Source organism: Mixophyes fleayi, chromosome 2, assembly GCF_038048845.1.
Source record: "Mixophyes fleayi isolate aMixFle1 chromosome 2, aMixFle1.hap1, whole genome shotgun sequence".
In the NCBI taxonomy this organism is placed as follows: domain Eukaryota; kingdom Metazoa; phylum Chordata; class Amphibia; order Anura; family Limnodynastidae; genus Mixophyes; species Mixophyes fleayi.
Window position 1 is genome coordinate 7,247,172 of NC_134403.1, and position 14,855 is coordinate 7,262,026.

At 50.3% G+C, this 14,855-nt stretch overlaps 1 protein-coding gene across 1 annotated transcript; it reads left to right on the top strand.

The window, feature by feature from the left end:
- The first annotated feature begins 4,883 nt into the window (after nucleotides 1-4,883).
- Nucleotides 4,884-8,912, top strand: LOC142140562 (uncharacterized). Its single transcript, XM_075198272.1, has 2 exons — nucleotides 4,884-5,532; nucleotides 7,947-8,912. Exons 1-2 carry the CDS (start codon nucleotides 4,884-4,886, stop codon nucleotides 8,846-8,848), a joined length of 1,551 nt encoding a protein of 516 aa, XP_075054373.1. The 3' UTR covers nucleotides 8,849-8,912.
- The last annotated feature ends 5,943 nt before the right edge of the window (nucleotides 8,913-14,855 follow it).

Sequence of the window (14,855 nt, forward strand, 5' to 3'; positions counted from 1 at the left end):
TGAGTGTAATATCATTGAGTGTACCTAGGAGGTGAGTGTAATATCACTGTGTGTACCTAGGTGGTGAGTGTAATATCACTGTGTGTACCTAGGAGGTGAGTGTAATATCACTGTGTGTACGTAGGAGGTGAGTGAGTGTAATATCACTCTGTGTACCTAGGAGGTGAGTGTAATATCACTGTGTGTACCTAGAAGGTGAGTGTAATATCACTGTGTGTACCAAGGAGGTGAGTGTATTATCACTGTGTGTACCTAGGAGGTGAGTGTAATATCACTGTGTGTACCTAGGAGGTGAGTGTAATATCACTGTGTGTACCTAGGAGGTGAGTGTAATATCACTGTGTGTACCTAGGAGGTGAGTGTAATATCACTGTGTGTACCTAGGAGGTGAGTGTAATATCACTGAGTGTACCTAGGAGGTGAGTGTAATATCACTGTGTGTACCTAGGAGGTGAGTGTAATATCACTGTGTGTACCTAGGAGGTGAGTGTAATATCACTGAGTGTGCCTAGGAGGTGAGTGTAATATCACTGTGTGTACCTAGGAGGTGAGTGTAATATCACTGAGTGTGCCTAGGAGGTGAGTGTAATATCACTGAGTGTACCTAGGAGGTGAGTGTAATATCACTGTGTGTACCTAGGAGGTGAGTGTAATATCACTGTTTGTACCTAGGAGGTGAGTGTAATATCACTGTGTGTGCCTAGGAGGTGAGTGTAATATCACTGTGTGTACCTAAGAGGTGAGTGTACTATCACTGTGTGTACCAGGAGGTGAGTGTAATATCACTGAGTGTACTTAGGAGGTGAGTGTAATATCACTGTGTGTACCTAGGAGGTGAGTGTAATATCACTGTGTGTACCTAGGAGGTGAGTGTAATATCACTGTGTGTACGTAGGAGGTGAGTGAGTGTAATATCACTGTGTGTACCTAGGAGGTGAGTGTAATATCACTGAGTGCACCTAGAAGGTGAGTGTAATATCACTGTGTGTACCAAGGAGGTGAGTGTAATATCACTGTGTGTACCTAGGAGGTGAGTGTAATATTACTGAGTGCACCTAGGAGGTGAGTGTAATATCACTGAGTGTACCTAGGAGGTGAGTGTAATATTACTGAGTGCACCTAGGAGGTGAGTGTAATATCACTGTGTGTACCTAGGAGGTGAGTGTAATATCACTGTGTGTACCTAGGAGGTGAGTGTAATATCACTGTGTGTACCTAGGAGGTAAGTGTAATATCACTGTGTGTACCTAGGAGGTGAGTGTAATATCACTGTGTGTACCTAGGAGGTGAGTGTAATATCACTGTGTGTACCTAGGAGGTGAGTGTAATATCACTGAGTGTACCTAGGAGGTGAGTGTAATATCACTGTGTGTACCTAGGAGGTGAGTGTAATATCACTGTGTGTACCTAGGAGGTGAGTGTAATATCACTGTGTGTACCTAAGAGGTGAGTGTACTATCACTGTGTGTACCAGGAGGTGAGTGTAATATAACTGAGTGTACTAGGAGGTGAGTGTAATATCACTGAGTGTACCTAGGAGGTGAGTGTAATATAACTGAGTGTACCTAGGAGGTGAGTGTAATATCACTGTGTGTACCTTGGAGGTGAGTGTAATATCACTGTGTGTACCTAGGAGGAGACTGTAATATCACTGTGTGTAGCAGGAGGTGAGTGTAATATCACTGTGTGTACCTAGGAGGTAAGTGTAATATCACTGTGTGTACCTAGGAGGTAAGTGTAATATCATTGAGTGTACCTAGGAGGTGAGTGTAATATCACTGAGTGTACCTAGGAGTTGAGTTTAATATCACTGTGTGTACCTAGGAGGTGAGTGTACTATCACTGTGTGTACCTAGGAGGTGAGTGTAATATCATTAAGTGTACCTAGGAGGTGAGTGTAATATCACTGTGTGTACCTAGGTGGTGAGTGTAATATCACTGTGTGTACCTAGGAGGTGAGTGTAATATCACTGTGTGTACGTAGGAGGTGAGTGAGTGTAATATCACTGTGTGTACCTAGGAGGTGAGTGTAATATCACTGTGTGTACCTAGAAGGTGAGTGTAATATCACTGTGTGTACCAAGGAGGTGAGTGTATTATCACTGTGTGTACCTAGGAGGTGAGTGTAATATCACTGTGTGTACCTAGGAGGTGAGTGTAATATCACTGTGTGTACCTAGGAGGTGAGTGTAATATCACTGTGTGTACCTAGGAGGTGAGTGTAATATCACTGTGTGTACCTAGGAGGTAAGTGTAATATCACTGAGTGTGCCTAGGAGGTGAGTGTAATATCACTGTGTGTACCTAAGAGGTGAGTGTACTATCACTGTGTGTACCAGGAGGTGAGTGTAATATCACTGAGTGTACTTAGGAGGTGAGTGTAATATCACTGTGTGTACCTAGGAGGTGAGTGTAATATCACTGTGTGTACCTAGGAGGTGAGTGTAATATCACTGTGTGTACGTAGGAGGTGAGTGAGTGTAATATCACTGTGTGTACCTAGGAGGTGAGTGTAATATCACTGTGTGTACCTAGAAGGTGAGTGTAATATCACTGTGTGTACCAAGGAGGTGAGTGTAATATCACTGTGTGTACCTAGGAGGTGAGTGTAATATTACTGAGTGCACCTAGGAGGTGAGTGTAATATCACTGAGTGTACCTAGGAGGTGAGTGTAATATTACTGAGTGCACCTAGGAGGTGAGTGTAATATCACTGTGTGTACCTAGGAGGTGAGTGTAATATCACTGTGTGTACCTAGGAGGTGAGTGTAATATCACTGTGTGTACCTAGGAGGTGAGTGTAATATCACTGTGTGTACCTAGGAGGTGAGTGTAATATCACTGTGTGTACCTAGGAGGTGAGTGTAATATCACTGTGTGTACCTAGGAGGTGAGTGTAATATCACTGAGTGTACCTAGGAGGTGAGTGTAATATCACTGAGTGTACCTATTAGGTGAGTGTAATATCACTGTGTGTACCTAGGAGGTGAGTGTAATATCACTGAGTGTACGTAGGAGGTGAGTGTAATATCACTGAGTGTACCTAGGAGGTGAGTGTAATATCACTGTGTGTACCTAGGAGGTGAGTGTAATATCACTGAGTGTACGTAGGAGGTGAGTGTAATATCACTGAGTGTACCTAGGAGGTGAGTGTAATATCACTGTGTGTACCTAGGAGGTGAGTGTAATATCACTGTGTGTACCTAGGAGGTGAGTGTAATATCACTGTGTGTACCTAGGAGGTGAGTGTAATATCACTGTGTGTACCTAGGAGGTGAGTGAGTGTAATATCACTGTGTGTACCTAGGAGGTGAGTGTAATATCACTGTGTGTACCTAGAAGGTGAGTGTAATATCACTGTGTGTACCAAGGAGGTGAGTGTACTATCACTGAGTGTACCTAGGAGGTGAGTGTAATATCCCTGAGTGTACCAAGGAGGTGAGTGTAATATCACTGTGTGTACCTAGGAGGTGAGTGTAATATCACTGTGTGTACCTAGGAGGTGAGTGTAATATCACTGTGTGTACCTAGGAGGTGAGTGAGTGTAATATCACTGTGTGTACCTAGGAGGTGAGTGTAATATCACTGTGTGTACCAAGGAGGTGAGTGTACTATCACTGTGTGTACCTAGGAGGTGAGTGTAATATCACTGAGTGTACCAAGGAGGTGAGTGTAATATAACTGTGTGTACCTAGGAGGTTAGTGTAATATCACTGTGTGTACCTAGGTGGTGAGTATAATATCACAAGTGTACCAAGGAGGTGAGTATAATTTAATTGTGTGTACCTAGGAGGTGAGTGTAATATCACAAGTGTACCTGGAAAGTGAGTATAATGACAAGTGAGGCTTTTAGGACGAACGCACTTAAAGGGCGACAGGGTTTGTAACAAGCTGAGTAATTACCTGGTGTAGTTTATCATGGGGTGGGTTCCAGCCAATGGTTGCTCACCTGGGAGGGACCTTGATAGAATATAGCAGGCTGCACTTCCTGCTTGTGTTCACTTGCAGCACGAGATTCCTGTAGGAGACCCAGCAGCAAGAGAAACGGATAAGTACCACTTGTGGATTTATTCATTGTCTATTAAACTTTATTCCCATCTTCCCTCGTCTTTCACTTTATATTTTGCTCCTCTCTATTTATTGCTCTTCTCTCTCCTTGTTTCCACCCTCTTTTTTCTGCCTTTTTTCCTTTCTCCCAAATCCTTCTTTTTTCTCCTCTTATTCCTTTCCCTCTCTCCCCCGCTTTCCCATCTCTCCCCGCTGTCCTCCTCTGTTCTGCCAACATGCCCCGTCCCAGGAGAAATGCCCCACGCCCGGCGCGCCTCAGGTCCCCCTCCCCCCCTTGCTCCCGCCGCCATCTTGCCCCCTCTTCCTCCTCTCTTCCATCATCCTCCTTCCCTCCAGCCATCACCTCTAGCGGTGCCCCGCTTCTGGTCCCCCTTGCAGGTCATCCTCCCGTTGTTACAGCCGCACGGCGCGGCCGCGCCACCCCCTCTCTTCTCCCGGCCGGTTCGCGCATGCGCAGAACGCGCGCCCCATCGCGCCCGGCCGGGTCCCGCCACGCAGACTCCTCGGCATGGCTGGCCGCAGGGTCAGCCAGCGGCCCTGTCAGGGACAGCAGCGGTCAGCCCCAGCAGTGGCAGGCAGGCACCCCCCCTCCCCCGGCAGGCGGATATGCCCCCAGTCCTGTCAGGAGCAGGGGCCAGGCCCTAGACACCCTATGCCCCATCACCCCCCCTGAACCAGCAATGAGGGCTAGGTATCAGGAGCACAACCCTCCTGCCCCCCATCAATTGTCCTTCCCTCCCAGCCCATTTCTCCCCCATAGTAGTGGGGCATCTGCATGGGGGTCTAATCCAGGTAGGGATCATCAGGGTCCGAGCATGTCCCAGGCCCGTACCCCACCTCACGGGGACCACCGTCACCAACTAGGGGGGGGCACACTTCCCGCCAGGCACACAAGAGATTTTGGAGACAACACCCAGGCGCCGGTGTGGCCCTATTTTCAACGCCAGCGTATGTCCCCTCCGGCGTCTCGCCTATACACGTCTCATTGGGCCTCTTCCCCGGGGTACGGGGCGGGGGGGCCTTATTACGGGGGTCAGGGGGGTAGGTCCGACAATTTCGTAGTCGATTATCACCATTCCAGCGGCGGTAATTTCGGTTCAGGGCCCCCTCCCCTCCTGGGGGATAGCCGCTTACAGCGGAGGCGGGAGTCATTTTCAGCGTCCCCCATTACGGCCCGCGTGTCAGCCCCTAACCTCTCTACCGAAAACAGGGATAGTAACACGGCGCGGCGGCGCTTGGACTATTTACCCAGACATCAGATGACTGTCCCCCTTTCCGTTTCAGAGCCTATTGTTATGCATCCGGAGACGAGGGTCGGCAGTCGCGACCGTCCGTGTGCTGAGGCTCAGGATCAGACGACGGCAGAACGGAGGGAGGAAGAGACCCAGGACACGTCAGGAGGACAGGCCACAGCTGTGTCGCTAGGGCAGACGTCTGTCGGTGATGGGAATCCTGCTCCTGCTGGTGAGTCCAGTTCCGCTACTATACATAAGTCACACTTGTTGGATTCACCCGTCCTCTCCACAGATAGTGAGTCCTCTGGCTCGGGTGATAGACCCAGGAAACTAATTAAGTTGTTGGAGACTGAATTGCTAGGTAAGCGGAGTAAGCACGCATCCCAGTCAGGAGACACAGATCTACCAGCGGTCCGTAGCGAGTTGGGGCAGGTAGAATCCCTTGAGATCACTCACGGTATTAGGCCCAGTGTGCGGGATAGAATCAGAAGGGGCAAGTACGTGGATATGTACTCGTTAACCGGCGAGGATAAGAAGGCGCTGGCAGCAGCCTGTGAAAAATCGGGCATGGGGGAGGAGAAGTACAGATCCTTCTCTAGATGGGCGAATGCATTTTCCATTTTCGCCACAATATATCTAGAGTCCAGGCCCAGCGAGCAAGCGGAGGTGTGGAGATATATGCACTTGATTAGCGGGATGTTCATAAAGGACGGCCCGGTAATCTGGAGAGCATATGACGAGCTTTTCAGGAAGCGGATGAGCGGGCGAGAGAAGCTTCCGCTCGGATATAAGGACATTGACACATGGTTGGAGCTAATGAGGCCTAGCAATCAGACTGCAGAGGGTAGCGCAGGTAGACGGTTTCAAGGGCCGGGGAGGGCGCAAAACGCCCTCCCCCCGAAAGGAAGGTGTTATGATTTTAATGCAGGGGCCTGTCAAAGAGGTTCACTCTGCAGATTCAGGCACACTTGTACAGCCTGCGGCGGCCATCATCCAGCCACCGATTGTGCCAAGGCTCGGGGAAGTGGAGGAAGGGGAAGAGGCGCTGGTTCGACTCTGCCGAGTCAAGGGGCCATCGCCAATTGATCTGACCGAGCTGGACAAGTGGCTGTCGTGGTTTGATGATAGGGAGACCGCGGCCCTACTCCACGACGGCTTCCATTTTGGCTTCAAACTTCCGGTTCAGGGTAGCATTTCCACAGCAGCTCCGGTGAATCTAAAATCTGCGCTCGCTTTCCCGGAGGTGCTAGACGAAAAAATAGGCAAGGAGGTTGGTTTGGGTCGCATGATCGGCCCGTTCCGACTCCCTCCTATTCCCAACCTCATTTTGTCCCCGGTAGGCGTAGTTCCCAAGAAAACAGAGGGAAAGTTTAGACTGATCCAGCACCTGTCTTATCCCGCTGGTCAGTCGGTTAACGATGCAATTGACGTTAATCTCAGTTCAGTCAGTTACCAGTCATTTGAATCGGCTCTAGCCCTGGTGCAGGAATGCGGCAGGGGCTCATTGCTGGCCAAAGTGGATATCGAATCGGCCTTTAGATTGTTACCCCTTCACCCCGAGTCGTACCAATTCATGGGTTTTCGGCATCGTGGTGGATACTATATCGATCGCTGTCTTCCCATGGGTTGTTCGATTTCATGTGCACTATTCGAGAAATTCAGCAGTTTCTTGCACTGGTGCATTCAGGCGGGGACGGGGTGTCGGTGGATTGCGCACTATTTGGATGACTTCTTGGTGATCGGGCCTCCTGACTCCACGAGTTGTCGTGATACCCTTTTTTCCACGGAGGCGTTGTTTAGGGTGTTAGGCGTTCCCATCGCAGCAGACAAGACAGAGGGCCCTACTACGTGCCTATCATTCCTCGGGATCGAGATCGACACGAAGGCAGGGTTCTGTAGGCTCCCAGAGGATAAGGTTACTAAGATGTACGAGGCCATTGCGGAAGTGTTAGAGGCAAACGCTAGTCCCTGAGGCAGATACAGTCCTTGTTGGGGCGGTTCAACTTTGCTTGCCGGGTGATCCCCATGGGGAGGGTTTTCTGTAGGAAGCTGCAAAGAGCCACAGCAGGTAGGAGTAGGCCACACACAATCATAAGCCTATCCAAAGTGGTTAGGGAGGATCTGCAGATATGGCTCATTTTCCTTAGGGGTTTCAATGGCAAGCGTATCTGGCCGTCACCTCCGGTAACAAACTCTCAAATCAATTTGTTCACGGACGCTGCAGGGGCTTCCGGTTTTGGGGCTTATCTCGACGGACACTGGTGTGCGGAGGAATGGCCTGAGGAGTGGCATAGGGACGGTATCACTAGGAACTTGTTGGTTCTCGAACTGTTCCCGATTGTGGTAGCAATCGAACTGTGGGCTCCCGCTTTGCGGGGTAAGCACATAGTCTTTTGGTGTGACAATATGGGGGTGGTCCAGTCCATCAATAAGCAGAGCGCTTCGGCCCAACATGCAATTTCGCTGCTGCGTCACCTAGTTCTGCGCTGTCTACAGTATGACATCTCGTTCAGGGCTGAACATGTCCCGGGGGTGCAGAATTGCCTAGCTGACGCGTTATCTCGTTTCCATTGGAGCAGGTTTCGCAACCTGGCTCCTCAAGCGGACGATGTTGGTACCCCGTGTCCTCCTTGTGTTTGGCAGATCATCAAGCCGGCATAAGAGGGCTCGCGGAACAAGCAATAGCTCCCTCCACCCTGAAAACATATCAGTCGGCGTGGAGACGGTGGTTGCTTTTCAGCAGACAAAAGGACCAATCAGAGGCAGGTCAGCAAGATGCCATGCTAGCCTTTATGTGGGATAGGTACTCGGAGGGAGATTCAAGGACTACTATGGCATCCACCCTGGCCGGGATATCATTTATGGCTAAGCTGCACGGTTACCCTGACGTCACAAAAGGATTTTTGATTAATAAGGCTCTGAGGGGATGGGGGAGAGTCCGTCCCTCTCATGCCGATACCCGTTTACCGATTACCTCTAACATTCTGGAAGATCTGATAGGGAATGTGGGGTTGGTTACCTTAGATAGTTACGAGAAACTTTTATTTAGTTTGGCCTTTTCCATGGCTTATTTTGGAGCCTTTCGCATTTCAGAGTTGGTAGCCAGGTCCAGGGGACATCAGGGGTCAGGTTTGAGAGTGGAGCATGTCAGTCTGGGCGAAGGGATCTTAGCCTGCAAAATAGTTAAATCAAAGACTGACCAAAGTGGCAGGGGATCATGGGTCCAGTTAACCTCTCAGCAGCCATGTCTTATTTGCCCGGTCAGGTTAGCATCATTGTTTATGAGTAAAAGACCTCATGCTAATTTGTTTCTGTGTCACGCTAATGGTATACCGTTGACAAAATATCAATTCGCGACCATTTTAAAACGTACCTTGCAGTCTATTAATCTAAACAGTACATTATACGGGACACACTCATTTAGGATCGGTGCAGCTACATCCGCTGCCTTGGCAGGTTCTTCTAGCGAAGCTATAAAAGCACTGGGGCGATGGAAATCTGCGGCTTTTAAGTCATATGTTAGAATTGACAAGGTTGTTGACTGATGTTGTAATGTTTAATCAATTTTGGTTTTTTACAGTTTTTTCTTTTCTATCTTTACTTCTCTCCTGAGTCTTCAACCGTCCCATCCCATTTCCCTACCCATCCCATCTTCTCCCTCCATTTGGTGGGCTACCCTGGGCCTTTCCGCTCGCCGCTTTAACGTGGGGCGCGAAGGGATTTTCACCCGGGTTTCCCTGGGCGTAAGTCCTGATTAGTGGTGTGCTGCCGGGGTTTTTCCGGGTGTTGTTTACCTTCGCCTGGGTGGTCTGCCCCCCATATGTGTGTCCTCCCTCCCCCCCCCTCTTGTGATCGAATTTTCCGCGTACTATTCTTCTCATACCTTCCTATACCAAACCTGGCTGTCTTCCCAACTTCAAGGTATGGTTGTTAACACGGTTTTTCTGATTTCAGGTGATGGTGTTCCAGCTAAGGTGGTGTGGATCATCGGTCATTCATTTATATTTTGGGCCGCTGGCCACCCTGGGTCTAAGGTTATTCCGAATCATGGCGGTACGGTTATAAGATGGTGGGGGAAAAGAGGTTTAGGCTGGCCGGATATTATTCCGTGGTTGACAAGGCTCATTAGACAACAAGGCCCACCTGACGTTCTGGTAGTACATGCAGGAGGTAATGATTTGGGAAAAGGAAAGTCCTTAGATCTCATCATAGTAATTCGGGAGGACCTGCGACGAATACACGAGGCGTGGCCTGATATCATTATTGGTTGGTCGGCTTTAATTCCCCGATTAGCATGGAGAACGACCATTCCCTTAAAGAAAATGACGGTTATGGTTAGGAAGTTAAATAGCGCCATCCGGAAGGTAGTTCGGTCCTTGGGAGGTATAGTCATCGACCATCCGGGGTTGGGGGTGGAGTCACCACACCTTTTTAGACGGGACGGCGTTCACCTTAACGAAGAGGGTATGAAGCTCTTCATAGATAGGATCTGCGGGGGAGTGGCGGCGTGTTTCGGTTAGTTGGTGGCGGGCTGCGGCGTCTGTAGGGCGCAGCGGGGTAGGAAGTTAATGGGCGCACGGGTAGTTGGTCGTAGGTCACTGCCCCCTTTGAAGCATCAGTAACTCCTTTTGGTCCTTCGGTGAGGAGGGTCCCTGTTCGGCTCGGTGAGGGAGGGCAGTGTGAGTTGTAAGGGGCAGTCACTCTGACGTCAACTCAGCGCTAAGTATGTAGGGATTTGTTCCCCGTGATTTGAGGACTCACGGTGGTTTGCGCCAGTCCACTAAGTGATCTTGTGTTATCAGCTCGTGAGCTGTTACGCAGTGCTCTTTCTCCGCCACCATAGGTTTTAGTTAATATAGAATCCTTACAATAAAATTCCTGCCATTTTTTTAATAACTTATCCAGGTCTACGCGTCTTTATTTGCATGCAATGTTTAAAGTTTAAGGTTGATGTGAAGTTTGTGGGAACATACACAGTGAGCCCTTTATGACAAGTGAGGCTTTTAGGACGAACGCACTTAAAGGGCGACAGGGTTTGTAACAAGCTGAGTAATTACCTGGTGTAGTTTATCATGGGGTGGGTTCCAGCCAATGGTTGCTCACCTGGGAGGGACCTTGATAGAATATAGCAGGCTGCACTTCCTGCTTGTGTTCACTTGCAGCACGAGATCCCACCCTCCCATCCCTCAATTTTAGTGGGGTCTTTTAAAGTGGGGTAGGAAGGCACTGCGTTCAGCGGCTGATTAATGGGCGCACGGGTAGTTGGTCGTAGGTCACTGCCCCCTTTGAAGCATCAGTAACTCCTTTTGGTCCTTCGGTGAGGAGGGTCCCTGTTCGGCTCGGTGAGGGAGGGCAGTGTGAGTTGTAAGGGGCAGTCACTCTGACGTCAACTCAGCGCTAAGTATGTAGGGATTTGTTCCCCGTGATTTGAGGACTCACGGCGGTTTGCGCCAGTCCACTAAGTGATCTTGTGTTATCAGCTCGTGAGCTGTTACGCAGTGCTCTTTCTCCGCCACCATAGGTTTTAGTTAATATAGAATCCTTACAATAAAATTCCTGCCATTTTTTTTAATAACTTATCCAGGTCTACGCGTCTTTATTTGCATGCAATGTTTAAAGTTTAAGGTTGATGTGAAGTTTGTGGAAACATACACAGTGAGCCCTTTATATCACAAGTGTACCTAGGAGGTGAGTGTAATGTATCATCACTATCAACAACATTTATTTCTATAAAGCCAGTAAATTCCTTTACAGGTTCGAACAAACACAGTAATAAAACAATAATGGGTAATACAGACAGACAGAGAGGTAAGAAGGCCCTGCTCCCAAACTTACCCTCTATGGGACGATGGGACATTGATACATGACAGTAAGTGCTACATATTGCATACTGGTCCAGCCAGATTGCAAAGGTAAAAAGTGCTTAGTGGTCTATATGATTAGGCACACAGCAATGTTGGTCAGAGGGTTATTGTCTTGTGTGAACTGTGTAGAGGATAGTAGTAGGGTAACCTAGGGAAGTTAAGAGGGTAGTTGAGGAATATTATAAGCTTGCCTGAAGAGGTGGGTTTTCAGAGAACGAATGAAGATATGAAGACTAGTGTAATATCACTGTGTGTACCAAGGAGGTGAGTGTACTATCACTGAGTGTACCTAGGAGGTGAGTGTAATATCCCTGAGTGTACCAAGGAGGTGAGTGTAATATCACTGTGTGTACCTAGGAGGTGAGTGTAATATCACTGTGTGTACCTAGGAGGTGAGTGTAATATCACTGTGTGTACCTAGGAGGTGAGTGAGTGTAATATCACTGTGTGTACCTAGGAGGTGAGTGTAATATCACTGTGTGTACCAAGGAGGTGAGTGTACTATCACTGTGTGTACCTAGGAGGTGAGTGTAATATCACTGAGTGTACCAAGGAGGTGAGTGTAATATAACTTTGTGTACCTAGGAGGTTAGTGTAATATCACTGTGTGTACCTAGGTGGTGAGTATAATATCACAAGTGTACCAAGGAGGTGAGTATAATTTAATTGTGTGTGTACCTAGGAGGTAAGTGTAATATCACAAGTGTACCTGGAAAGTGAGTATAATGACAAGTGAGGCTTTTAGGACGAACGCACTTAAAGGGCGACAGGGTTTGTAACAAGCTGAGTAATTACCTGGTGTAGTTTATCATGGGGTGGGTTCCAGCCAATGGTTGCTCACCTGGGAGGGACCTTGATAGAATATAGCAGGCTGCACTTCCTGCTTGTGTTCACTTGCAGCACGAGATTCCTGTAGGAGACCCAGCAGCAAGAGAAACGGATAAGTACCACTTGTGGATTTATTCATTGTCTATTAAACTTTATTCCCATCTTCCCTCGTCTTTCACTTTATATTTTGCTCCTCTCTATTTATTGCTCTTCTCTCTCCTTGTTTCCACCCTCTTTTTTCTGCCTTTTTTCCTTTCTCCCAAATCCTTCTTTTTTCTCCTCTTATTCCTTTCCCTCTCTCCCCCGCTTTCCCATCTCTCCCCGCTGTCCTCCTCTGTTCTGCCAACATGCCCCGTCCCAGGAGAAATGCCCCACGCCCGGCGCGCCTCAGGTCCCCCTCCCCCCCCTCGCTCCCCGCCGCCATCTTGCCCCCTCTTCCTCCTCTCTTCCATCATCCTCCTTCCCTCCAGCCATCACCTCTAGCGGTGCCCCGCTTCTGGTCCCCCTTGCAGGTCATCCTCCTGTTGTTACAGCCGCACGGCGCGGCCTGGCCGCGCCACCCCCTCTCTTCTCCCGGCCGGTCGGTTCGCGCATGCGCAGAACGCGCGCCCCATCGCGCTCCGGCCGGGTCCCGCCACGCAGACTCCTCGGCATGGCTGGCCGCAGGGTCAGCCAGCGGCCCTGTCAGGGACAGCAGCGGTCAGCCCCAGCAGTGGCAGGCAGGCACCCCCCCCTCCCCCGGCAGGCGGATATGCCCCCAGTCCTGTCAGGAGCAGGGGCCAGGCCCTAGACACCCTATGCCCCATCACCCCCCCTGAACCAGCAATGAGGGCTAGGTATCAGGAGCACAACCCTCCTGCCCCCCATCAATTGTCCTTCCCTCCCAGCCCATTTCTCCCCCATAGTAGTGGGGCATCTGCATGGGGGTCTAATCCAGGTAGGGATCATCAGGGTCCGAGCATGTCCCAGGCCCGTACCCCACCTCACGGGGACCACCGTCACCAACTAGGGGGGGGCACACTTCCCGCCAGGCACACAAGAGATTTTGGAGACAACACCCAGGCGCCGGTGTGGCCCTATTTTCAACGCCAGCGTATGTCCCCTCCGGCGTCTCGCCTATACACGTCTCATTGGGCCTCTTCCCCGGGGTACGGGGCGGGGGGGCCTTATTACGGGGGTCAGGGGGGTAGGTCCGACAATTTCGTAGTCGATTATCACCATTCCAGCGGCGGTAATTTCGGCTCAGGGCCCCCTCCCCTCCTGGGGGATAGCCGCTTACAGCGGAGGCGGGAGTCATTTTCAGCGTCCCCCATTACGGCCCGCGTGTCAGCCCCTAACCTCTCTACCGAAAACAGGGATAGTAACACGGCGCGGCGGCGCTTGGACTATTTACTCAGACATCAGATGACTGTCCCCCTTTCCGTTTCAGAGGCTATTGTTATGCATCCGGAGACGAGGGTCGGCAGTCGCGACCGTCCGTGTGCTGAGGCTCAGGATCAGACGACGGCAGAACGGAGGGAGGAAGAGACCCAGGACACGTCAGGAGGACAGGCCACAGCTGTGTCGCTAGGGCAGACGTCTGTCGGTGATGGGAATCCTGCTCCTGCTGGTGAGTCCAGTTCCGCTACTATACATAAGTCACACTTGTTGGATTCACCCGTCCTCTCCACAGATAGTGAGTCCTCTGGCTCGGGTGATAGACCCAGGAAACTAATTAAGTTGTTGGAGACTGAATTGCTAGGTAAGCGGAGTAAGCACGCATCCCAGTCAGGAGACACAGATCTACCAGCGGTCCGTAGCGAGTTGGGGCAGGTAGAATCCCTTGAGATCACTCACGGTATTAGGCCCAGTGTGCGGGATAGAATCAGAAGGGGCAAGTACGTGGATATGTACTCGTTAACCGGCGAGGATAAGAAGGCGCTGGCAGCAGCCTGTGAAAAACCGGGCATGGGGGAGGAGAAGTACAGATCCTTCTCTAGATGGGCGAATGCATTTTCCATTTTCGCCACAATATATCTAGAGTCCAGGCCCAGCGAGCAAGCGGAGGTGTGGAGATATATGCACTTGATTAGCGGGATGTTCATAAAGGACGGCCCGGTAATCTGGAGAGCATATGACGAGCTTTTCAGGAAGCGGATGAGCGGGCGAGAGAAGCTTCCGCTCGGATATAAGGACATTGACACATGGTTGGAGCTAATGAGGCCTAGCAATCAGACTGCAGAGGGTAGTGCAGGTAGACGGTTTCAAGGGCCGGGGAGGGCGCAAAACGCCCTCCCCCCGAAAGGAAGGTGTTATGATTTTAATGCAGGGGCCTGTCAAAGAGGTTCACTCTGCAGATTCAGGCACACTTGTACAGCCTGCGGCGGCCATCATCCAGCCACCGATTGTGCCAAGGCTCGGGGAAGTGGAGGAAGGGGAAGAGGCGCTGGTTCGACTCTGCCGAGTCAAGGGGCCATCGCCAATTGATCTGACCGAGCTGGACAAGTGGCTGTCGTGGTTTGATGATAGGGAGACCGCGGCCCTACTCCACGACGGCTTCCATTTTGGCTTCAAACTTCCGGTTCAGGGTAGCATTTCCACAGCAGCTCCGGTGAATCTAAAATCTGCGCTCGCTTTCCCGGAGGTGCTAGACGAAAAAATAGGCAAGGAGGTTGGTTTGGGTCGCATGATCGGCCCGTTCCGACTCCCTCCTATTCCCAACCTCATTTTGTCCCCGGTAGGCGTAGTTCCCAAGAAAACAGAGGGAAAGTTTAGACTGATCCAGCACCTGTCTTATCCCGCTGGTCAGTCGGTTAACGATGCAATTGACGTTAATCTCAGTTCAGTCAGTTACCAGTCATTTGAATCGGCTCTAGCCCTG

Excerpts from the sequence above, each read along its gene's own strand:
- LOC142140562 (XM_075198272.1), top strand. The coding sequence starts at position 4,884 with ATGTCCCAGGCCCGTACCCCACCTCACGGGGACCACCGTCACCAACTA. Across the intron at positions 5,533-7,946 it reads TGGGAATCCTGCTCCTGCTG|ATCATCAAGCCGGCATAAGA; the intron begins GTGAGTCCAGTT and ends TGTGTTTGGCAG.